The sequence below is a fragment of the Netta rufina genome, assembly GCF_964035555.1.
Source record: "Netta rufina genome assembly, chromosome: 6".
In the NCBI taxonomy this organism is placed as follows: Eukaryota; Metazoa; Chordata; class Aves; order Anseriformes; family Anatidae; genus Netta; species Netta rufina.
Window position 1 is genome coordinate 5534924 of NC_140129.1, and position 27055 is coordinate 5561978.

Sequence of the window (27055 nt, forward strand, 5' to 3'; positions counted from 1 at the left end):
AGTATTTGGAATAAGCTGAGGTAGTGAGGTCCAGGAAACCTTTCCCTTAGCTGTAGGCTACTTTTTTTTGTTTGTTTGTTTTCCTTTTTCTTTTTCTTTGTGTGTGTGTGTGAGAGAGAGAGAGAGAGAGATTGAAAGAGAGAGGGAGTTATTACACCATAAAAGAAAAGGCTCCACCATGACAGACTCTGGAAAGATAGCGTCTTGGAACAGATTTCTACATCTGCCAGTTATGACCTTGGATTACTGCAGATGCCTTTGAGTGAAATAAATGTTGGACAATTCAACAGAATGTTCCTCTTCACTCTTCTCTGAGATAAGACAATAATGCTGTGCCAACAAGAAATACACAAATTTATTATTTTTTCACAATAACTTACAAGAACACTTGCAGTCCCTTACCCCATGCTCTGAGGAAGCAGCAGTATGGTGTTTAACACTGTATTTTTGGTTGCACTAAGTATGTGTCAATCTTCAATTAAGTAATTATTGTATTGGGCTGCAATATTTCTGTTTAGCCTGCAAGCCAGTCACTGTAAAATCAGCATTAAAGGAAGTAATTCTCAGAAACATTTTGAGTAGAAACACAATTCTGGAAAGGTCTTTTGTTTTTCAAAGAGTCACTCTTTTGTAATTATTATCTAAAGAGATATCATATATATGACCAATCTGCAAATTCCTTCCCAAAGAGCATGAACTTTTCTCCTCTAAAATAGTCGAAAAACAAAACACAACAAAACCCATTTGCTATTACTTAGATATCCACTACTGTGTAGACATTTACTGAGAAGCCATGTTGCTCTACTGCTGAACAAGAATTAAAAACTGCAAGAATCTTTTCCCTTTTAAAAAAGCCAAAATGATTTGGAGATAACCTTTCCAAGAAAAGGTCAGTGCTGTACTCTTCTTCCAGTATTTGCAATCTGAGGCTTCATGAACTACTTGCTGAGCACTAATCAAAGCAAAAGACGTCATTTATAAAAATGATAAAAAACAATAAAACCATCCTATAATTTCATCAAAAATGATGGGAAAAAAATGCTCCAGTGCTGTGACAAAGAAAAAAGAGATAAGAACACAAAAAGACCACCTCAGAAAATTAGACTCAAAACTTTGGTTCATCTTGGTTGTCACCTATCTGTCTTGTACTGGAGAAAGAAACGCCAGCCTGCCTCTACTGGCAGCAATAACATATAAAACAATGCATTATTGTACACATTATTAATACTGCAACATAACACAGTTTGAATGAAGTTCTTAAGGGATCTGAACTTTCTCATCTAAGACACTAAGCCCTTGTTTGAATATAAAATCTCCTTCTGTTTCAAAGTGCATTTTTGACATATGCCAAAGGACGTTAAGTTGATGAACGCAACAGTTTGCAACATATAATATACCAGGACACAGACTGAAAGAGCAGGGATCAACAGTATACACAGAACAGTATATCATTCTGTAATCTCCCTCTGAAGCACGGCACACAGAGGAGCACGCAGTATTAACAGAGAGCTGACATGACGTGGCACTGCCTGCCACATCTCTGAACTCTGTAAGCTTAATTTAAATGCAAATGAATCAAGTGTAAAATAAACACAGCACTTTTAAACAGTGCACATTGTTATTTATCATATTTTCTCTATTAGAAAGTCCAGTGAATCAAGAAATACAAAATCACACAGGTGGAATACTCAGGAACACTCAGTTTTGGGTGCTGACTTCCATGTAAACCCACAATTTCTTGAAGTGGAACCAGGGCAGGATAACTGCTAAAATAATCTTGTCTTATAATTCAATTCAAGCTACTACTTTTGATTTTGGATATGCATATTGAGATAAATTTTATGACAATATCTGAAGTTTGCATTTTTGTGGAAAAAAAACAACAAAACACAAAAACAGTTAATGTTGGGGGGAGGGCGTCTTTTTTTCTGTTCTTTACAAAGACAAAAAAAACTTACTATAGCAGTTTTGTTTCTAGTAAACTTTGGTTTAGTATTCTACTAAACTATGAAAGAACTATTTTAACACTTTTTAATTCTGTTAATAGGCCTTTTAAAAAACCTCAAATTTGTTTCAAATAATAAAATATGATTAAATAGAAGAGATTTGTTTATTTATTATTAAATTCACACCCTCAAGATCTCTTCAGAGGGTGACATCTCTGTAAGAAAGGTGTGTACATAAGTTTTTGGGGAATATTCTCGCTGACTGAAGTTTCACACTGCATCTTTATAATTGTGCAGTTTGCACTCATACCTGAAAATTCTATGTACTAGCAACATCCCCCAAGATGGATAGAAACTCTTCAAATATGGTGTATGGTGGCAGACAGTAACATTAATGTTCCTTAGCCATACTAAAATAGGCATGAGAGGAAGTACCTCCTTCAGACTGATATTCCTACAAACTCCAACACTGTTTGTATGTTTGCTTCCCTCTCCCTCACCTCCCCCAAGTCCCCAAAGCTTTCAGAAACAATCTGTGGACTCCTAAATGACTTCCAGTGAAGCTGAGAATCTTAATCTAACGGCCTTCAAACATTTGGAAAATACATTTGCTATTATTAATCATCTTTTAGAGATTTTCAGGAATTTCCCACTCATGTTGGTTCATCAACTATAACTGAAAAACAAAGTTGTAGACGATATATGAAATGCAGTATTAAAAATATTATTCCAAGACTCTACAACTTGAGGGATTTCTTAAACTCTCTTCTGCATCATCATTCACCATACTTATTCCACTTGCTATCTTCCCAAGAAACATAGATTTTAGGTGCTACAAATGTGGCTTGACAAGGAAAGAACTAAAGGGAAGTCAAAATATTTTCTGAATTAACTATGAGAAACATACTTTGAAAGAAAAGGCAAATTACAGTCCCCATACAGTTTCAGCATGTAAATACATTTGTTTATAAGGTAACTTGGCAGCAACATCAATGACTGGGAAGATGGTATAAAAATTAAATGTCATTATCAAACGTGATTTACAAAAAAACATACCTGGCTTTTCAAGCAAAATGTATGCAAACCTCTTCAGAAGCTTTATTAAAAAAATAAATAATATGTAAGAAAAAATTAGGTCAGTTGTCATAAAACTTACTGATCTCTGCAGATCTACTGGGTACTGGAGGAGGCTGTGTACCATTGCGAGTAGGTGTTGATGATTGAGGGGATATGGGAGAAAAGGGAACCATATCAAAGATGTCAGTGGAGGGTGATTTAGGTGTCACACTGCCTGCCTACAATAAGGACAATAAATATTAGGGCAATATTTCACACGAAAAAAAATCACAACACTAAATTTTTCAGCATGCAGATAAGAGCTAGTTTCAAAAAAGTTGAAAGTAAACAACAGCATGCACAAAACAGCTCCTGACACCAAGCGAATGGCATTTGCAGTTCAGAGTCTCAGACATGCTAAAACTCCCCAATACATAAGCAGAATTGTAATTTTTCCATTTTCAGTAAATCCTGTACAACCAGGAATATATCATGGTCAAACCTGAAAAAGCTGGTGATAAGCAGTTCTATATTCCAGAAGTATGAATACAGTTATTTTCACAAGACCCACTTTAGGAAACATGGCAACAGCAATACGCTACATTTCTGAATGCACAGAACAAGTAGCTAAAATTAGAAGACAAAATCCCAGTGTTACTTCTTTACTATTTCTTCCTTTTGAGATAAAAAAAAAAACAACACTGTGATCAAAGCTTCACATGTATTTTTTGATAAGTAGCAACCTGGACACGAATTACAGTGAATATTGATTTCCAAAATAAAATTCTCATCCTTCATGTAGAATAGAAGGAATTAAATTCATAACGCACAGAAGGTTGGCAGGCTTCTAAAAAGTACTGGATAAGCAAAGAAACCCCAAACATGACAATTAACTACCACTCTACAGTCATATTTATTTTTTAATGACTCATTCCTCCTGCCATCTGTCCATTAATTCAGGACACAAATAAGGCACAGTCAAATCAAAGCATACTGAATGCTAAAACAGGTGACAAAATAGTTTAAAACTCACGTTGACAGGCTGAAGGCAAAATGCATATGGAAAACTAATGTCAATGTTATTAATTAGACATCTCAAAAACCTACATTCTGCAGATGAGAATGACACACTGCTGTGCACCAGGAAAATCTGCTACTTTTAAATAAGACTCAATTTGACTAAAATATTCACATGAAAATTTTTAAGTGCAGATTAAATTAAGTCAGATGGATTCTTCTTCTCAGAACACATGAATACCACAACCTGCCAAACGGGTTGTCTTTTGCAATGCTGGTCCATGAGAATTTTATGGCCTTAAGTCTTATTTTGCAATGTTTCTTTCTTTAGTGTCTCTGCTGCAGCAACTGCAGCTGCCCACTCATGACACATTACACGTATTTCTAAGCCAAGCCCATAGGTTGCCTTGAACTACATCTGGAAGCTGCAGTGGCTGCTGAGAAGGAAAGAATATTGATGCATGGTCTTCCTCAGTACAGTGCTAAAAGAAAACTAGACTCTGGGGTCCTACGTTACATATTTCCTAGGAGTTTTGAATCCATACTTTTAATTTGGACAATGAGAGATCTAAAACAGTTCAATATTTCCAAAAAACAGGAATATTTCTAACTGGGTATACTGAAATGCCAAGCATAAAAGCAAGCCACATTGTCATACGTTGCTTTATTTGTATTTCCTCCCTGTTTAAACAAAAACAAACAAAAGAACTCCCTCTGTTATTGTATACCCTGTTAGACCTGAGTTGAGCTTCTTAAAACAACTAGTTTTAAAGATTTTTACATACACAGATCCCTTACTGACCTCAATATGAGAAATAGCATAGCAATTTCAAATACTTATTATGACAAGATTTCAGTGAATATTCCTTAGACACAATCGTCCCTTATTACTGCATTCGTGGACCTTACATTAGCCTCCTAGTGCTTTCATGCATGGTAAGAGATTCAGTATAATTTGTGTTGAAGGAGATCATCGGAAGACATCTGATCTGACTCAAAGCAGGGCAATGTATATGCCTGACCCAAAGTAAATATACAGAGTCTCATATCTCATTCATCATACAAACAAAACCATATCCGATTGTAGGTAGGTTTTGTCTGCATTTGGAAGGTGGGATCGGTTTAATACATAAGTACATGCCATATATTAATCTACAATTAACACTGATAATCCTGGAAAGGCTCTGAAACAGTAAATACTAACGTAGATTCTTCTTATTTGCTAAGTGTTTATTTCTGCATAGAAGGTGGATAAATAAGCAGTATTTATGTTTAGTCATAAATGAGCCTCTTTGACACAACAGCAAAACTCAAACTTTATATCGACATTTCTGTCTATATGCCATTTTGTTAAAGTTGACGGACATTTTGATACTACTTGTTTAAGTAAAACTGTCAGCTATTTTAAGAAATGTGTGTTTTAAATACCTATAAGCACAAGAAGCATTTTTATTTCGTGAACACATGCAAAAAGCCATGGATTGCCAAATACAGCCAAATGTTACTTGCAAATGGAAGAGAAGTTGAGATTATTAGCATATTGCTATGAAAAAGCATTGCTTATAATTAAAAATAATTTTACCCTTCATTTTGCACAGAGTTTTTATAAAGTATACTAAAAGGCAGATAACTGCTAACTACTTTTCTATTAATTCACGAAGGAAAAAAGCCCTTCAGACTGGACCTTCAGAATTGCTCGATTTGAATAGCTATTCTTAGTATAATAATTTCAACAGAAGATTGATAGATAGCAGATTCATTAATGGACTAATTTAAAATGTTGGAAAAATAATAATTTTGTTTTGGGTGTGGGAGAGAAAAAGCTACATAGAAACAAGAGCAAGCCTTTGCAAATTCCATATTTTAAGAGTATTGCTAGAGAATCCAAGATACATCTGCTCTGTCCTTTAACCACTGTACAAAATGTGAAATTTTTAACACAAGTTAATACACAACAGAACACAGAAAAGCCAAAAAAAAAAAAAAAAAGAAAAAGCTTTTGCACAGCAGGATTACACGAGGTCTCGGGCAGCTGTATTCACTGGTTGGCTTTGGAAGACCACTTTTTGAAGGTGGTGGAATTAACAATCCAGCTGGTAGTCTAGAGTCAGGAGAACTCCTAGGAGTAAGCGTAATGGAAGAGATATCTAAACAAGGAGGTGAATCCTCATTGTTACACCAGAAAAAAGTAGAGGGTCTTTGAAACATATGTTCATCATTATCACACTTTATGTGCAGCAGCTGAAAAGAAATCACAGAAAGAGAAAACATTCTGAGGAACTGAACATGGTAATGTCAGGGAAAGATGAAAAAGACATTTCATACTTCAAACGAGTTTGTCTGCAACTTGCTGGTCAGTGCTATAGTGATGTTACAAAACTCAATAATACTTTAAAACAAAATCTAAAAATGTACCATAACAACAGGTAGCCCAGTGTTAACTGGAACAAAGACAACCTGTGCCTTGATAATCACATCAAAACAAAATGAAGACAGGGATATTTTCAAAAGTAGGCATGTCAGCTTTACTGACAAATGTCAAAATCCACCAACATAATAGCAACATCTCACACATGCATGTGTAAATTAGCAGTTAAGCACATCTCTGGTGTAGAGTAATAGAGTTACTCTGGTGGTTAACACAGGCCAGACTTTTCGTTCTACATACAAGGAAACACCTACCACTTAAATCCCACAAATATTAATAGAAAAAATAATAAATATTCAACTAAAATGTTCTTTCAATAGAAGTTAATGGCACACAAATTTTAAGGCTTATATCAATACTAGACTTTGTTTCATTTCCTTATCTGTAGAATTTATGTATGTAAACATTTATGGACAATAACAACTGCCATCTTTTCTGTGCATATGAATAACTCATTGAACCTGGAGAACAAGATTTTCAGTAGGTAAATCAAAACCTGAGATCCTTTGTTGCAAAACAAAGGGATCCTCATTCCCCTACAACAGCAGCAGAGGATCCAGGACTAAATAACACTTTGCTGCTGCAGAAATCAAAATGTTGACAGTTTCAAGATTCTCTGGATCTCTGAAGTCCCACAGAACAACTTCTAACAGAGGCAAATGAGTAACTGTCACACCACAATATCAGATGGCAAAAGAGCATCCACCTAAGACGAAAGTGATAATTTCAAGGTTCTGGTCAGAACAAGGTCCTGAAGCTGGCTGTCTCACATGAACATGGAGTATTTAAGTGCACATTCCAGCAATATTCATTGTGAATATAAGCCAACCTGAAGGTGTTGCCCATTTTGACTAAAAAAGAAGTCCCTTAAATTTTGCCTGACTTAGAAATATCTGCTATGCATAACAGATTTCAAATGAAATGGATCTTTTCTAGATGAAATTAGAAACACAGAGCCTTTATGATTGATCCTAGAAAGAAAAGCAGAAGGAAAATGTCTTCAAATATTTGATTTAAGAACCATATCCAACCAACTCTTCTGTTGGGGCCAAGTTCTAATTCATACCTCAAAAACAGGTTTGCATCATTAAAGCAAGGTTTTAGAGAAGGACAGATTCATCTTTGAAACCTAACAGAAGGAACTGAGCATATGAGCTTCTTCTTGGCTAGAGTAGGAGTTTACACACGTGGAAGGCAGGAACTGGGCCTGTGCTACAGGTACCTTGCATAAAACCACTCTGACTTGCCCTTGCCCAGAATGAAGCAGTGGTAGATACGTGCAGCAAAAATGTCTAAGTCTACTTTCACTCTCTTTATACAGTGTTAGATATCTGATACGATGTGTTTATTTCATTAGAAGTTTGCATAACTCCAGAAGATCAGGAATTAATCAATGATTTTAAGCTTTTTTTTTTTTTTTCTTTCTTCCCATTATTATGTATAAAATGGAACATTTAAAATCCTTTTGAACTGAAACTTAGTTGCTTGCTTCATTTTCCATATACAAAAGTCAGGTTTAGGGCCTGGATATCCAAATTTAATAACAATGCCATACTTAGGAAAACATTAACAAACACCACAAAATTCTCTATTTCAAAATCTGCAGTTTATAAGAAAAAAATATTTTTATTGCAATTATAAAGAATAATAATGTATTGGAAATTATAGAACTGAGGATTTGGAATGGTAATGAGTAAAAGAAAAAATATCCATATTATTATTATTATTATTATTTTTTCAAGAGTGTTACCAGGCTACAAGCAGATGACTTGGAAAGCATTTTTCTTCCACTGCCATGTAATACTTGCTGCTATACATATACACGGAAAAAATAGAACTCTTAAAAATAAATACTGGAAGATACTAAATATAAACAGTCAAATTAAAGAAGTAAAATATTTCCCTAGAATGCAAAACAGAGAATGAATAGTTTCCATTACAAAAGTAAGTATATCACATGAAAAATAACCAAAAAAAAAAAAAAAAAAAAACCACAACACAAAAACATATAGAAAGCAGTAAAATGCATATAGGATGGAAATCAGCAAAACAATATGAATGAACTGGATACACAATATTATAAAATTGAAGGAGTAGAAAATAGGGAAAGAAAAAACATGAGCATATTCCCATTTGATACTCTCAGCAGAAATATAAATCAAGTGATGTGCCTAGACACATTCCAAAAGTGTTTTCTGAAATAACTGAAATAAGCATACAGGGTTTTTTTTTCCTCTCTCTCTCTTTTTTTTTTTTTTTTTAAACAATTCACACACACATTAAATGAGGGCAACAAGTGCAGATGGCCCATGCTCCTCTAATTCACTACTAAACATTAAAAAAAGGTCTGATAAATCAACATCTTTAATGCTCTGGACTTGCAAAAAATAAATAAATGAGGTTTTGGCAACACTACCACAGTAAGAAGTATTCACCAGGCACCTACATATTACATAGTCTGTAGTCTTTTCATAGTTGCAGTCTATTAGTCCTTTTCAGAAGACTCAGAAGACTTTGATTTTTCTCTCTTTAAATTTCTTATCCTGGATAATCTTTTTTTTTTTTTTTTTTTTTTTTTCTCTCTCTCTCTCCTGCCTAAAGTTGGTGTTAGGACATTATCCCAACTTAACTTTCTTTTCTTAACCATATTGGTCAAGGAGAAAGCCTTCAAGGTACATTTGAGAAGTGTCAGACATGCCCAAAATAGATTAACAATTTCTTATCTTATTAGAGGTTCCTTAGTGGCCTACAGTGTTTTACTGTTCAGTCTACTAAATAAAACCTGCTGGTGCTGTATGTACGTAACCACAACCCACATCAAGGCCTTGTGTACAGCTATCCCAGGCTGTTCACTAAATAACACCAACAGTATAAATAGCACAAATAGAACAAACAAAACCAACAACATGTCACATCAATTAGTGCTCCCAGAGATGCACTGATCTTTGAAAGTTGGATTTATACATAGTAGCAGCATCCAAAGACTTATTTTGATATAAACTCAAGCAACCTCATCATAAGTAAATAACAAAATGAAAATCAGATTGTTCCCACATAATCAAGACCAAACGCTAGAAAGACCAGTGATTAATGTATTTCCAAACCACTAAAACAGATGAAAAGTAAACAGCACAGATACAAAAGTAATGGAAATTTTAGCTTTACATGCAAGGGAGTGAGAAAAAAGAGAAACATTTCCAACGTTTCCCATGGCGCATGTAAGTGCAGCTAACCATACTAAGGCAACTGAACAGTATGCCCTTCACTGATTCATTCAGGATACGACAAAAAGTGACAGTTTCTGTTGCATAATACAAATATGTTGATATTTTAGTGTCTGGCTTGTAAAAGTTTCAGCAAGACCAGCATACTTAAAAACATCAACCCCAAAGGAGGAGAAAAACTAAGCAGTTTATTATTTACTGAACTTGCTAAACAACCTTAGATCTAAGTAGCTACAATACCCAGGGAGAAAAAGTATGCAGAAGATTGATAGTTTGATGTTTGACTTTCACAATCAATTTTATTTTTAAGTTTTGGTTATATGATATAGGTTTTTTTGTTTGTTTGGTTGTATTTTTTAGTTTCTCACTGCTTTTAATGGCTTCTTTTATGGGTTCAGAAAGAAGTTTGATTTTCTCATACAGTTTATGAACTGTATGAAAAGGCAGCTAACTCAGGTTGAGGTTACTTTGGCCATTTGTCTAGATTTAGAACAGCCAAACATTTTGTTAGTGATGCTAACAATCAAGAAACTTGAGAATTTTGACAGCAGATATATCCCTCAAAAGCAGAAGCCTACTTGCTGTCAGCACTTCACACCTGCTTAGGTGTTCCAGAAATGTGAAGGGCACATGACTGCGTTTTTTATGCATGTAATTTGCACCCATTTCAGTCTGCCAGAATTATTTTAAAATAAGTCCTCTAATAAATCCTTACATGGCCTGCAAAGCAGGAAGCAAGAAGAATCAGGAAAGCAGTTTTAGATTAGGTTTCCTTTTGTATTTCACAAAAGAGCCTATAGTTTGACTACATATGAACTCTAGAAAGAAAAGTCACTTTTTTCTCTAAAACCTTGTCATCATAATTTACAATTTTCATTAGTGGATTTTTTTTTTAATGGAACAACTGAGAACTAACAACAAACACCAATTTCTTTTCATTATCATTGCCTAAAAAAGAATACAATTAAAACAATCAAACATGGATGCTTCAGCTGGTAAAACACTCTCATATGTAAGTTATCAATCTTCAAAAATATTTTTATTTCTGTGTTCACAGTGAATCTTTAGCTTATAATTCACTATTTGCATTTTCCTCTATTCTTTAGACCACTGACAATTTTTGGAAGAGTGACTATGCATAGCATTATTTAGACATGTTTTGTTATTAGAGAACTGCAAATTAAAAAGTTTTAGCATTATGTTTTGCAGATGAAGTGTTCTACATTATTACTCAAGAATTCAACACATGATCACATGACCAACTCCTTTTGGAGAGGTAAATCTGTCAGTAAAATCACATATTGCACTCTAGAATGGTACTACTAATTTGGTCTGAAGCATCACAGATATAAAAAAAACCATAAAGTACCATCTTTGATACTATAGAAAAATATCTAAGAAAATCTTTAAAATACTTTGGAAGTAAAAGACTATCTGAATTTTTAGTCTTCATAGTAATATATTTGATCTTGAATACAATTCCAGCAAACAGCTTTTATGTACATCTTCATACGTAGTTACCAAGCCTATTTTAAATTATGAGTTAGCAAAGTTTATTTCAAATGACGATCTAGAGTCATCTGCTCAGAACCAAAGCATACTGAGACCATTTTTTAATTTTTTTTTCTCAACTGTGCAGTCATTTATTTAATCCTATACACACATTAATTTATACATCCACAGTTTGAATAAACTCAGTTTCTGTCTTTTGGATACCAAAGTCCCATCAGAAGACAAAATCTGATCTTTTTTTATTGGAAAATGATCTAGGAATCAGAAGACCTGAGCTTTAGCCTCCCTGGCAGAAAAAGCAGAAAATGGCTTTTTGCTTGCTTGTTTGTTTTTTTTCTAGCAACAGTGTCCAGGGTCAGTAAAATAATACAAAGAGAGTAGGACTTCAAGTTTCTAAAGGTATTTTTCACCTACTTCATTTCATTAAAAATTAACAGGAAAACTAATGTGTCTGGAGTAATTAAAGAAACCAAAATGAATAAATTTCAAGAGGAACCAACAGGAGTAAAGAATGCTACACTGGTGCTGCAGGTAGACACAATGGAAAGAAACGGTTTTCAAGTGACAAGTGGGAAAGATATTCTATTCTAGATAGTTTAACAAAGAAAGCATGATAGTGGCATCGCTTGGTGTCTGTAACTGCGTTATTCCATGCTACAGGTGCAATAAGTACTTAGAAGTCCAAGCCTTCCCTCAAGTGGAAGAAGAAAACCACACACATTGTCAGCCTAAAATGAATCTGCTTAGATTGCATAGCTTACAGCTCCCTTCCATAGGGATGGGGATTGATGGAGAGGATGTAGCACACACATTTCGAATGTTTATATTTGTCATGTTCTGGGAACTGTCATCACAGCCCCTTGCAACATCGTGGGCTTCTGCAAGAATATGCTTGTTTAATCAAGTTGCTGATGTTGACTGCTAAAGAGCTAAAGCACTTTCTGATTGCCAAGTGCTTCCAAGACCATACATTAATCACTAAAAGAAGAGCACAGTCAACAACATATAAGATAGGAAATCTTTTTCAGCACATCTGGTAAACGTTAAGAAACAGTTCAAGCAGTGTGCAAACAACCAAAAACAACCTATAAAGCATAAGGTCAGAAAATCCAAGGTATTATTTAAGCATAAACAGAACCAGCTTTACAACAATCTGTAGCTGGCTAGGGAAACTAAACATTTTGTTAGAAATTACTGTGATGCCAGTTAATGGCACAAGTAATATTATCGGAGTAGGTATCAAGTATGAGAGCTTAAACTTGCCATCCCTCATTAAATGATCCGTAGAGCACAGCAGATCTAGACCACAGCACACAAAGTAACAGTAAACTGCACTGATACAGTCCATAGGGGGGAAAAAAAATCCTTAAGCTACTTCTGCTCTCTTCTAATAGGAGCTGGGGCTTTACAAAGTCATGTATGAAATGATAGTTGATGTGAATTAAGTGTGTAAGATTTATTGCAAAATATAACAGACAATGAAATGTGCTATGAAATGTTCATAACTTCCTTCTTTCATACATGCTTGTTGCTCACATAGTAAAAGACAAAATATTTATCACCAAATCATATCTCCTGCCCTTCCAAGCATCCCGACTTATGGTTCCTTCATCAAACTCAGTCTTGGTAATATTTATGCTGCTTCTTCCTTACAATGAAGATTTTCAACCTACATGTTGTATCTCTATGTACTTATATGCTAGCACAATTGATGGCTTTAATTTAATTGATACAATCTAGTTTAAAGCAGACCTATTTGAATGATGTCTCTTGGTAAAGAACAAAAGTTGATAGTGTTTGGTGGATAAGACTAGGTTTCTATATACGATCTGAGAAAGACATTTTCCTAAAGATGTTTACTTTTTATTGTTGGGTGCACATCTCATCAAAAAATCACATAGGTTGGAAAGTGATCTAATCCAAACTCCTGATCCAGCAGGATGCATTTCACCGGAGCTGCTGAGGAACATGCCCAGCAAGGTTTTGAATATCTCCAAGGGTATAGATACCTCAGCACGTCTGGGCAAATTATTCCAATATTTATCCAGACAATTTATCTAAGACTATTTAATTGTGGAAGAAAAGTAGATATTAAGTAGGCTGTTAGTTGGCTCTTACTGCAATTCTAGTAATGAGAAAATTCAAAAAATTTAAATTAATGGTTAATATTTCAATATTAGTAATCATCAATAATTAATATATAATTTTGTTGTAGCGTGATATTTAAGCAATATACATATTCATTGTGCCAACAGAAATCAATAAAACACTACCTAGAGTTTACAAATAGCTGTTCCATCTTAACTCCATCTTTAATAACAGATAAGATACTACAGAATTAAAAGAGAAAAGAAACATGAGTGCATGCTACACACACTACAGGATATTTTTCTTGGTCATTATTAATACGTTTCTTTAATTTTTTGCTACATGCATTTACCTAGTTTATTAATTTAAATGAAAGAGAACCATGCCCATCATAAAAGACTTCAGAGTCTGTTTAATTTAATTAAAAATTCATTTATATTCATAAATAAAACAAATTAGCTTTAATTATAATTAAGGAAAATAGAATATTTTACCAAATTGATTTTAAATGTAGAATATGGGAAAAAAGTTTATCTCCTTTTATTGAGTAATTCATAAGTGATAAGACATCCATAATTAACAGTTTTAACTGTGGGAGTTACACAAAATATTTATAATTTGTGCTCTCTCTACTAAATAGACTTTAGGAAAATGAAGTGACCTTGACTTTTCATCATGTAAACAAACATCTAATCAATATCAAGGAAGCCTATAGACACTACTGAAAAATTGTCATCACTATCAACATACTTTTACATTGCCCACATTTTTGAACATCCATTTAAAGATAAATGGTGCAAATTCAGGATGGGAAAAGGTTGGCCCAAGGTATACAACTTAAAAGCAGTATGTCTTTTTCTAAGATTTTAGTATAAGTACATAAAGAAGCTCAATTTATTTCTACAGTTACCTAACAGTGTGTAGGGAGAATAGGCTTTTAAGAATGGGAGAGTCATTAGGCTCAATCTGTAATGCAACTTGCATTTTTAGGGGTCCTGCCTAGACACAAGACACCGTCAATCAGTCATTTAAAAATAGTTCTGTCATCTATAGGAACTAGAACAAGCATTAGAAATTTTGACTGTTGAGGAACCCTTAGGTGATCCTTTTTACCTGGCATGGTAATTCCTGAGGCCCTAATGACTCCTTGAAAGACAGACAAAAGTTTTTAGAAGTCATTCAGAAAGTGAGAGGTGTAAGTAACGATATGCTTGTGACAGAAAGTTTGTAGAAAAAAAAAAAAACAAACACAAAGCAGTGTTCTCAAACCAGATGCTTTCCGTTCAAAACAGAGTTCTTCATCCTTAGCTAGCGTGCTTAGATATCTGCAAAGGAGTATTTACAGTCTTTATGCAGCAACAAATAGGTGTGACAAGACGCTTGAAGAACTGCAAAGTATTGAGACCGCCATTTGCGCTTTTGTTGTGTCACAATCTTACTGTTACTTCAGTACTACGTTTCTACAGATTTGTGACATGATCACTTGTGTTAATCATAATCACTGGAAACAGCATGGATACTAATAATTATCTAAACACAGATGATTATAAATTTAGAATAGCGTTACATATAGGAGTTATGTTCTTGTACTTACTGGAGATGCATGTACTTGTGTTATTCTCAACTGATTTTCCAAATCCTGAACTTTATTCTTCAGTTCTGTGTTTTCAGTTTCTAATTCTTGAATCTACAAAGCAAGTGGTTATTGCAACAGCTATTGGGATATTCATTCATTTCAACAATATCTATAAACTTGTCCATTTACAATAAGCTTTATCTGAGTTTTGGTAATTTAGAAGTAATGCTTAGCCACTTATCTGATTACAAAAAATAATTAACTCTGAACATGTGATTGTTATATATTTCAACATTTCATTTCTGTTAGTCACTTCAAAAAGATGGAAGAACAAAATATTGTTTCATGCTTATCAGGTCTTTATTTAGTTTTAAAGTATCTGTTGAAATTCTGAGAATGAAATGAAATTCTGAGAATGAAAATAATGCTGTCACAGAAAACATTACATAATTACAGCAGAATGTTCCTTTTATCTCTTTAGAAATTATAGTTCAAAACTTACTCTTTTCTGTAAACCTGCTATTTGTTTTCTTGTCTCAACATCTTTTCCTCCGGATTCCAGAAATTTTCTGTAAGCCAAGTCAAACGCTTGACCTATTGTTAAAGTTATCTCTTCTGCCTTCACATAAAACAAATTGAAAGTAGTGCATTAAAAATATTTTTATAATTACTTTCATTTCAGATGATCACAAAATACTTTACACAATGTATCTCATTCAAAGGTTTTGCTTCATCTATCATGAAATCCACACTGAAAGGAGCATGGCAAAAACCCCTTGGCAAAGTACAGAAAGCATGATGAAAGCAACATAAAAATATCCCAGCCTCTTCTCCATCTGCATGACATTCAGTAGAGGTGTGTGAAGATCTCAGGTCTAGAGGAAGGGGAAATTAATGCCTCTCTCTTAACTGGGAAACAAAAATAAAACCACCTTTACAGAGAAAATACAAGAAACTATTTTAAGCAAATTAGACTGAGGAAACAAAAAAAAACTTAAACAGGACTGCTTTAGAGAATACCTGTTTAAGTTAGTAAAAGAACAGTGTAATGGATACGGAGAGTATGCAGTCCTAGTTATCTTCTTGGAAAGGGGGCTGAGGTGGGATCCTTTGAAATCTGAGGGTGCTAGTGAACAAAGAGTGAAAGAGAAGAAGTACAGTGAGTGGAATATCAGGGCAGAAGGAGGAAAAGGAAGGTTAGCTTGGAAGACAAACATCATCAGTGTGCAGAAACTGTAAGGCCAATTTAAAATCACAGGAATGTGTGTAAAAGAGACAAGATAGAAATGGGAGGAGGAATGAACAGATGTGTACTGCAATTCTGAACAATGTCTACATAATAGAATGATATATAATTACATGTCAATTCTATGTAAGTGAATATGCAACTCTTTTCTAAAAAATAAAAATAAAAAATTATTTCCCTAGTGTTTTCTTTGTATATCTTAGCTACTGCAGAACAAATCAGAAAGAGAGGCTCTAGATAACAAAAAAAAAAAAAAAAAAAAAAAAAAAACAAACAAAAAAACCCACCCTACAACTAAGCATCTGTTTTTGGTGTTGATTCCAGTATTTTTTGTTAATTACTTTCTGCCAAGGAAAACACATGACACGTTTCAAATAGACATCATTTTGCTCATTTCCTATCCTGAAGTTTATATACATATATTTTCTGCTATTACACATTACTGAGCAGTTGCCCTGCTTTATCTCAGACATGAGAGAATGTCAGTGGTTGGTGAAACTAATTCTCTGGTAGCGGATCAAGGCCCTAAAAACTTGACAGATGTGGCAAGGGGAGGGAGGAAGGACAGAGAGGGGAGACTGCTGTAATAAAAAAATTACAAAAAACTGAGAAAGAGAGGCTGAGGCAGACACATCAGCAGAAGAACCTGTGACAATATCTCAACCACAGGGTTGCAGTAATCTCTGCAAAACAGCTGTGCAAACAGTTCAAGCTTGGTGGGATGCACTCTGTTCTCTGAGAGTTTTTCACATCATTGGCATAGGATATTGAGCTGGGGAGTAGGGATTGTCCCAGAAAACCATCTTAGACCAAAAAAGAAAAAGACTCTCCTTTAAATTAATGCATCTAATTTACAAGGCACTATATAAGAAAGGTTATATCAAAGAGAACCCAGTGAGCAAGCAGGCAATTTGCCTTTGTTAACCATTCTTGCTTTATCTTAAAAGCAAATGCCATAACTGGCACCCACATTCTTCCAAACAAGAATCTTGCATACTTACACACTTTTCACTGTCAAATACATAGCACAGATGCTTATTTGATTCTGAGTCTTTGCATATAAATGTAAATATCCTCTTGTCAGTTTTATCATCAGCACAAAATGATATCCTATGGAGTTGGCAATTGTGCTGAACCTCCTGCAAGTAAAAATAAAGATTATTTTCAAGGAAGTGCTTGCATACTTGCTTGGGATACAGAAAATCTCTGTATATGAGAGAGCCTAAGAAATAGACGTAAGAGTATAACAGAAGTTAAACTCATCTTGTCTAACCATTTTTATTGAATGTAAGCAGGAACTTTTTCTAGAAAACTTCTTTTTTATTTTATGTTGCTTTGTGTCCTTGTGCAACATGATCAGGGACTGATTACGTAAAACACTTTGTTCTTTACCCAGATGCAAACCATCTTCAGATTTCATCATCTCCCAGGTTTTGCTAAAATAGTTGTACTAAAATGAGTCATTACCTTTTTACCGTAAGTGCAGAAAACAAAAATAAAATGAATTATCTAGATACAGGACATTGAGAAATAAAGTAGAAATCTAAGTAATGTCTTATTTAAGGTGTAATATAAATAGCTTTTAACATTACTATTTGCATATTGTAGACTCTGTGTCTCATTTTCCACTAGAAAGCACGTACAAGCTACTTAAAAAGTTGCAGTTGCAATGTTCTTCAGCTAAGAGAGCTTGATGAGACTGAAATAAAAATCAAAAAAAAAATTGTTGTTTTTCTTCAAGTCTCTTCTTGGTATTTTATTTTATTTGGCTTATTACATGGGAAAGCAGTATTTACTTTAAAGGAAAATATGCAGTTTAGATGTGAACTATTATCTACGGAAAAAAAAGTTTCTGTGCAGCACTGGGTTCCCAGATTGCAATTAACTCATAAACAAAGACATGCCCTCTCTGCACTCAGCATTTTATCCAAAAATGTACCATATGGCCAATCTTTTCCCCTTCTCTTCCCCTTGCCCTAACTGGGTTCTCCTTTCTCAATCTTTACAGTTATTCTTCTGTGCATCCTATTTCTCTAGTGTCCCAAAATCTGTCACACAAATTCTTCCCATTATAGTTCTTTAACGGAGTTAATTATAATACCAAATGCTTGTTTTGGCTCTTTTAGGTTCATAGATCAGTGTAACTATTTCAAATCATTTAAGGACAGAACTATTAATTTTTTTTTAGTTCCCCTTTTTTGAATATTAAATATGGAATGATACATGAGCAGGCCTCCTGTTCCTACCACAATTAATAGTCATCACATGAGCAACAACCAATATTCCTCTGTAATGATACTGATGTTTCAAAAACACACTAAAAAAATATTGTAGTCAGTGATGATAATATAGAATTCAAGTCATTTCCTAAAGCATCATTAAAACTTGCAAAAAGAAAGAAACCTTGATTCACATTTGCTATTACACATAGCTTTAAGAAAAGAAAGAGGAGAGGTAAAAAGACTGCTCAGAGCTGATAACCACTGGAGTTTGTACTTACGAAGTTGTAATGAGATTAAAATGCTCCTATTCCCCTTTCTGTCTTTTTTATTTATTTATTTATTTATTTTCCTCATTTAAAACTGTTATTTTGAAATGGCTTTTGGCAGAACATGGGTTTTGGTACTCCCTTCTACCATACGACATAAGGAAGATGCAAAAACTGCAATGAAGTTGACATGGATATTTTTATCCTTTGTGCTTATGAATTACTGAATTGTGGTTGTATCACAAGTTTGAAGAGAAAATAGGTTGCAAGTAGATACAGTCCTGAACCAAAACCACTTTTTCTCCAAAGGCAGTACCACTCTCTGAATGGCCATAACTATTCCATGAGTAAAAAGTAGCAACAAACAGTTCATTGTATTCCAAAATTCAACATATGCACAAAAGACTTAAGAACACCCATATGTTACAAATTGCCGACTACGGAATAATTGCTCATTTAGCTAGATCGTATTTATGTCATTCTTCTTTGAAGTCTGTGAGAAGGATGTTTTGCTTAGTATGTAACCCTTTCCAAAATACCAGAGCAAACAAACAAACCAAAAGCCCATCAGTGGGATGACACAATGGACCACAACTGCTGAAAAGGCAGGAATTGTTAGATGAAAAGCATACAGTAGTCCTTATGGCCCAAAGCTTACAGACAAATGGGTAACACCTGAAAAACATATGCATTCTAGGGAAGGGGGGGCACAATAATAAAACCCAAAAATACCAGAAGGGAAGAAAAAAATGAACTAGTTAAAGAAAGTGAGGTGCAATTCCAAAGCAACATCATGAGGAATGAGTCACTGCAAACAAACCATCTCCTCAAATTCACGAAAAACACCTACGTGGAGGCACCTACACCATGGCAACCACTTGGAATGGAATTCACCACATGCATATTAACATACAATTAACACTGCATTTTCATCTTCCTCAGGGTTTAAAAGTCCTGGTGTGGAAGCATTATAAAAAATTAAATCCCACATTAGATCAAGTCTGTATTTCTGAGTATCATGTACCTTCTTGGGAAGATGTTACCTACATGTTGTAAGAGGAAATAGCATTTTAAGACAATGTTTTCAAAAACGGAACAGCTTTCATTGTAATTGTTTTTAATATATAACAATATAAACATTAAAAGCAGCAAAAGCCATATATAGTTACTGCTTTAGCATCACAGGTAAGTATGTCTCTTACCTTTGTTTTTGGATCTAAAATTTTCACTCCATAGATGGAAATTTGTAATTCAACTTTGGGAGTCTTCTGGCCTTCAGATTTCTTGATATGTCTTGCAAACTACAAAAGGAAAGCATTAAAGCAATCACATCACTAATAAATTTATTTATTTATTTATAATTACTTCTCATTTCCTCTTAACTCCTGCAAACTGGGGCTTTCCTCTCAAAAGAGGAAACAAGCTCTTACAAACACCACCAACCATTCCCAAAGTCATATTTGGTCACACTATAGCATTTCTGATTGCATGCTATAGAATATTCCTATGCTTAGGAAACTATAATTTTAAATTATTTAGCTGATTCTCTTGAAAATATTACCTTTAATTTATGCACTTTATTTACAGCGTTACATCGGATTACTAGAACAGTAGAAATATGAAAACCTTCAGACAGACAGTTTGTTAACTGCTTGGTTGTTAGTGAGCATTATTATTTTTTCACTAATTACATTACACTAATCCTATATGCATTTCCGTACAAAATCATGAAAGGTAAGTATCATTTATTTTAAGAAAATTAATTCTTTTAAACAGGTTCAGTGTGAAACCATTACAGCTGTCAACACAAATATTTGATTTATCATATTCTCAGGATCTATTTGCTAACAGTTCACTAGATGATAGCTAGACATTTCCTACAACTGGGTCATAAATCCTATTTAATATATTTTCCATCCTTTTATAAATCCTTTTTTAACAGCTGGATCTGACTTGCCTTTCCTTCATGAACACTGTGTACAAAATAAACAAAGAGCCTAAAATTTGCTACTCTTGTCAAAGGAAGTGTCATGAACTTAGGTAACTTTCTCAGCAAAGATATGGCACTGCTTTGCACTTTGCTCTGTTACCAGCCTTTTTCCTCTCCAGTCTTTGACAGTTGGGAATGTTCCTTTTGAATGCATAAATAAGGACAATAACTCACTGAGAGCCAGAGGAGCTGGAGTCTCTGCTTGGCACCTATTTGAACACACTCGAAGTTGTATCATGCTTACAAGTTAGTTGAAAACAAACCAAAAGAACTACAAAAAAAAAAAAAAAAAAAAAAAAAAAAAAAAAAAAAAGCCCACCACAGTGAAAACCCCACACCACTCCCAGAAGTGACCCTTAAATCTTACTAGCCATTTTGTATTTCAACAGCTGGAATTGCTACAGTCACTGACCAAATATTTCATGAAGGTTTGTACATGATGACTTCCTAGAGAAAACCAGCTGTTCAAAAGTTCAGCAAAGCTGAGCTAATTTTTTGTTCTGCCTGTCTTCAGTGTCATGCATACAGCTCTTGCAATTTATACGTCCTTTTACTCCTACTTGTCTTCAAGCACATTTCTCACATATTTAAAGTACACTTCTAATACAGTCTAATAACAATCCCATAATCTTTATTTTACTTAAGGTGGGTCATCAAATATGAAGTTTTTATTTTAAAAATATAGGTTTAATTGAAGAAATGAAACACAAGTTTAAAGGCATTTTGGCTATCAGTATTTTTTGACTTTTTAGGAAACTTCAAAGTTGCTGTAAGCAAAATATTTTTCTTTAATAAAAATTAATCCAACCCCTCCTTCCCCAGAGACTTAAACGTTATACTACCAGCTAAACCTGTTTGATTTTTATGCCTCTACTTTAAAAATATGTGATAGGCCAACAAAAGTTTTATTAGCATAGACTTTTTTTTTAAAGATGAACATAAAATTAAATCATCTTTCAGATCATTTTCAAACCATTGTATTTTATTTTATTTTAGCTTTCCTTTCTGATTCGTGGTTTGATTATAAACTTTTAGGGGGTAAAACTTCAAGGACACACATGCTACCTTTTAACAGTACAACTGGGCTCTGTGCTTGGCTCACTCTGATACACGTAAAACTGAATGACCACAAAACATATGCATCACCTGGAAAGCCTGGGCATTTCAATTCCCAATGCACATCATATTGCACAAAACCATACCCACCCCATAAATAATAATCCTGGAGCATGCAATGACTTGGAACAGCCTTGAACCTGAATGAACGCTAGCTTCCTGGTCCCGTTCATTTTAAGGTATGCATGCACAAGTATTTCTGTGCAGTAGTTAACAAGAAGGATAAATAATATTTAATTTTACTGAGTTAAAGCAATAGTGCATGTTAAGAATGTTGATGAAAGGCTTGGGTTTCCAACTTTAATAATCTCATCAAGGACCTGAACAGCTACAACATGAAAACATTTTTAAATAAGTGAATCTGCGTAACTTACACAAGTTTTAGAGCAGCTGGCCAAAGCTTGCTCCAAGTAGTCAAGAAGTCTTATAACACTGAGGAAGTTCCAGAAGATGATTCCTGCCAATACTAAATAAGGGTCAACAAACTGACCCTACCACGTCTCTGCTCCCAAAAGGTATACGTAAGGTTCAAGAACTGAAGAACTTAAGCAAAATGAAATTAATGATGACCAAAAAGCTTTTTTAAATTAAAAAAAAAAAAAAAAATGCATCTTGTCAAAATAGACAAGGTATTTTACTAAGCTTTGCATGCCATTATATTTAGGAAATGAAGCAATACAAAGAAAGTATTAGTGAAGTTAGTCTCCAGATGCAGTTATAAACAGGAAATTGTCATTGGGCAGATATGTTTCTAATGTATTCCAGCAGGGTTTATTTCTTAAGCATGTCAGTATTGAAAAATGACCAGGAAGAAAATTATTACTAATAAAATCTGCTGGCTGAAAAATTAAAAAAAAAAAAAGATGAAAAAAGATGAAAAAATGAGACAAAAAGATACTAATGATCTCTAGTGAAATCTCAAATCATTACAGAGCAAGTTTGCAGAATAGCAATACAGATCTAGTGGCAAATAATGTAAAGAATACATTGCCAGTATGCAAACAAGCCACCTCTGGTGCAATAACAACTTTGCAATCATACATGTGGGAACAAAATTTCTTTCTTTATAGATTAACCTACAAAGAAAGAGTTGAGTAAGTCTTGGTGTCACAGTGGGCTTTCAATAAGCTGTAGACTCTTTTCATGATGCAATGATCAGGAAGAATAATGCAATCCTTGGATATTTTGAATCAATCTTTAAGAAGGCCACAGAGGATGCAATGTATCAGCTGCTTGTGAAACCACAACTCAAATTCTACATTCTGAAGTTTTCAAATTCAGAGGAATGTTGACCAAATGGAGAAAACTTACTAAATATTTGCACAAGTTAGCAGAGGGCTGGAAAGGCACTTTATAAGCAGCTCTATCAACTACAGAAATGGTGCAAATCAAAAACAAGTTAATCATGGAAGACGTAAGGAAAAGAATCTCTTCACCATGGATATCCAAGAGAGATGAACAAGCTTTTAAATCAAAGGTTTACTGAGATCAAGTGACTGAAAAGTACATGTCAATCTGTACAATTGATAGTTACAATCTGTAGCTATTGTAGCTATTTTCTTAATGCTTTTCCTGCCCACTCCCTGATCTATGATAATAACAGATACCATACAGATACAGACAAGTAATTTTATTTGTATCTGACCTCTTCAGAATGTCTGGTTCAGCCACCTCCCAAACTTGCATAGGTTTTGACCAGCAGACCTGAACCCATACACAGGTAATTGCCACTTGACTATTTTCTCCTCTCCCTATTACTTCTACGTGTTCGTTCTTGCTAACATGGACTCTCAGGGGCCTCTGGACACAAGAGTTTTACACTCCTAATTTTGTCCTTTCAGCACACGTTGCAAACGAAGTAATATTTGTAGCTTACGCAGTAACAACATTATTTAAGAGTGTAAAAATCTGTAGCCTCCCATTGGCATAAAAGTGGACAATGATACAAAATTATAATGAATCATAGCATGGCTTGGGACGAGATACAACGGTCCAAATTCTTAAGCAGTTAGCTTATACATATACTGTTCTCAGGCAAGACACCCAAATTTGGCCCAATCATAGTATGAGCAGCTCAGTAGAATGGGATAGTTTTTATTTAACTGCTTTAGAATTAACATTGTATTTTAATGAAGTTTAAAATAATTTAATTCCCTTTAAAGGGAAGCAAGACATACAAATCAATCCATTTTCTATGGCATCATTTTGCTTTTAAATGAAAGAAAAAACTTCCATATGTCTTATCTTTTATTAAAATAGCAGGGAAAATAACATTTTCATATTATTATTAAAATATATTTGAAATGCTTATGGCATTAAGCTTTAGTAAACTGCAATCAGAAGGCCAATTAGAAACAACATGAGGAAAATAAACATTTCAAAATCAGAGACAGCAGCTTCAGTTAAAAAAAATAGCGGTTAAAAACTTTTCTTCCAAAATCAATTTTAACTTATGCATATCAAATCTATGTGCTTTTATTTAATATATACACCTCTTTTGGTGATTAAGAAGAACCATGAAACATCAAAGGTGGAAGTTTCTGTGATTTGGGTGCTAATCTTCAGCCGAGGCTACAAAGGTTCGATTCCTTCATTTTACACAGACTTCCAGTGTGTCAGACACCACACGTGCCACTTCATGTGAACATCTTTAAAGGTGTCTGTTGGGCGGTAACATAGTTATCTAAGCTGAAAGACAGCTTTCTACCACGCTTTGAGAAGATGATTTTCCTCTACTTTTTCATCACAACATTCACTATATAAAGAGATGTCTGATGAGAACAGTCACCATTTCTTCTAGGTCATATTATGGTCCAAGCTCTCATGCACATCTTTTGTGGATCTAATGAAATTATGAATTTTCAGGTGGCTTCAAAGTGATTAGTGCCACTTACATAATCTCTGTTCATTCATAATCACTGAGCAGGAAGGTGGGTAAAAGAGAATAGCCATAACTCAAACAAGAACAGCCCAAAACACAAGTGTTTACTTCCAGCTTTTCCCTAACCCTGCTCCATAGTACTTTCTTACTAGGGGTCTGGTTATGCTGCCCTTTCCATCTGTTGTGCTGATATTGCAATCTCTTCTCACCTCTGGCAACCCTTCAACTTTTTGACAAGGTCCAAATTCATTTCTGCAGACTAATTGAAACATTATGTCCCTCCTTAATTGAAATAACGTATCATTTTACTTTATTTTATCAAGTGTGATTTGATTTTTACACATTTGACTAACAGACTTATTCTGATCCAACATCTTGGTACCACTTTGCTGAGTATTTATTTCATTTTATAGATTTAAATAGAAAACTGAAAGGAAAAAATTGTTTGTAATAAATTATGAGAACAGTCCCCCTTATCTTAGAAATTAAAAAGCACACTTGAAAGTTATTAGTGTACAAATTTCTTCTTTGTCCTGCAGTACTGCCCCAAGTTTGAGAATACAAGTGAAAATCCTGACTAAATGAAAAATTTGGACAACCTTCCAGAAAAATTAAATAGAGATACTTGAAGCAACTGTAGATTCAAAATTGCAACTGAACCAGAAAAATTAGCAAGTATTTATATAGTAGTAGTTGCATTTGCGATTAAAAAAGTAGAAAGAAGCATCAAGAAAATGTAATTTTTTCCAAGTGGTTTTATTTTACTGCAGAACATGAGCTCCACCTGCTGGTGAAAGCAAGTTCAAGGAGTTGCACGCTAGTTTTGTGCAAAACTTTATTTTGGCAAGTGAAAAATTCTTTGTGTTGTATGAGTGGAAAGCTTTTGATTTAAAGTAGTAAAGAGTTTCATTACAAATGTATTTGCTCATATAGTTTGATGACATGATGAAAAAACAGCTTACAGTGACAGCATTCAAAAGGTTGTTAATGCAATGTGCTCCAGTTGTAAAAATAGCTCCATGTGTTGTCATTTTTTTTTTTTTACTGCTAGCTATTAATTTTCATTAAAAAAACTGTGATTAACAAAACTGTGATTAAAAACAATCTGTATGTAATCAAAAATACAACACCAGAAGCTACATACGTTAAAATATATATATAGCAACTCTCTCACTCCAAAAAACACTAAGAACTTTTCCTTTCAATATAAGGCATTAGCTTTCAAGCTGTTTTGCTTTTTAAAAAACAAAACAAACAAACAATAACATAAAAAAGCTAACATTCTCAAAAATAAGTAAAAAGATTTGTGTTAATAAAAAAAACTTAGTATCTCTACGCTTCTCTTCAAAGAATTCAACACAGAACATAAATCAACATTTTATGTTGTAAGTATTCAATAGCTTGAGGATTGCTTCAAACATGATCTGTTTTTATTTGCTCTCTGAAATTCTGTTCCAATATTTTTCATTTGTTTCCAGAAATTGTCTTTAATTACTTCGAGATTTCTAATCAGCTTGAAATTATATGAGATTCCATGTAATATTTGTCAATTAAGCTCCGAAATTCCAAGTCTGAAGAAAACATTGCCACTCTGTCAGCAGTGATGCTGACACACATCTCCGAGGTGGTTTATTTAGGTAACACACATAAAAAGTTAAGACAGCTATTTATATACTCCACCAGCAGAAGAAGAATATACTAAAAATTCTTCCTTGAAAATTTTCATGCTAGGCTGCCAAATGTTTTTGCCCAAGAAAGGAACAATAGTTCAGGACCTTCATGCATGTCAGAGAACAGGTGGTTGAAATCCTGGTTTCAGAGCAAAGTATTTTAAGGGACCAGATCTTATAATCCAACATACCAAAAACCTGTAGTGTTCAGTAAATGCCCAGGGTATTGTGGATCCACCAGTGAACTGTCTTGATAGACAGGGACACTCAGCAGATGCTTTACTTTACGAGGAGTCTAAGATAACATCTTAAAAATGAAATTGAAGCTTCCCCATGCCAGGCTATTATACTAACATTATTTTTGCACTGAATTATCTTTATTCTGCATAGTGTTATTGAATAAATGGAAAGCATCCAACACAACAGCTTTCACTTCACTATTACCTGTAAACTGTGTAAGGTACGTACAAAACCATACACTGTTTCTGCTTGCAGTATGCTGCTTCTGTTAAAAAAAAGGATACCTACATACACTTACACTTGAAAACATCTAGGCGTTAATGTCTGACAACTTGCAATACAGTACATCTTTTTGGCATAAAAGACTAAGAATTGACTAAGCTAGTCCTTAAAGGCAGCTGTACTCTTTTTAGAAGAGCAAAATGAGAGTGATGAACTGTTTCAATACAACTGAACATAATTACTATGCAGTTGTGTAAAGAAAGCTTATTCAAGGGAACCCTCAATCTTACAAGTTGAAATACACGAAGTGTGGTTCATGCCCTTACTCCCCTGCCTCCCCCTCTCCTTTCCCCCT

General features: G+C 34.2%; 1 protein-coding gene across 9 annotated transcripts in view; it reads right to left on the reverse strand.

The window, feature by feature from the left end:
* GULP1 (GULP PTB domain containing engulfment adaptor 1) overlaps positions 1-27055 on the reverse strand; it is a 151461-nt gene that overhangs the window by 12763 nt on the left and 111643 nt on the right. For 8 of the 9 annotated variants that reach the window (XM_084288899.1, XM_084288900.1, XM_084288905.1 and 5 more), the window contains 6 exons: positions 19784-19882; positions 17095-17232; positions 15350-15466; positions 14866-14958; positions 6036-6260; positions 3103-3241 (listed from right to left, as the gene is read on the reverse strand). In XM_084288899.1, the coding sequence (XP_084145025.1) occupies positions 3103-3241; positions 6036-6260; positions 14866-14958; positions 15350-15466; positions 17095-17232; positions 19784-19882 (811 nt within the window). The remainder of the gene's footprint in view (positions 1-3102; positions 3242-6035; positions 6261-14865; positions 14959-15349; positions 15467-17094; positions 17233-19783; positions 19883-27055) is intronic. The other variant, XM_084288907.1, reaches the window with a different exon arrangement.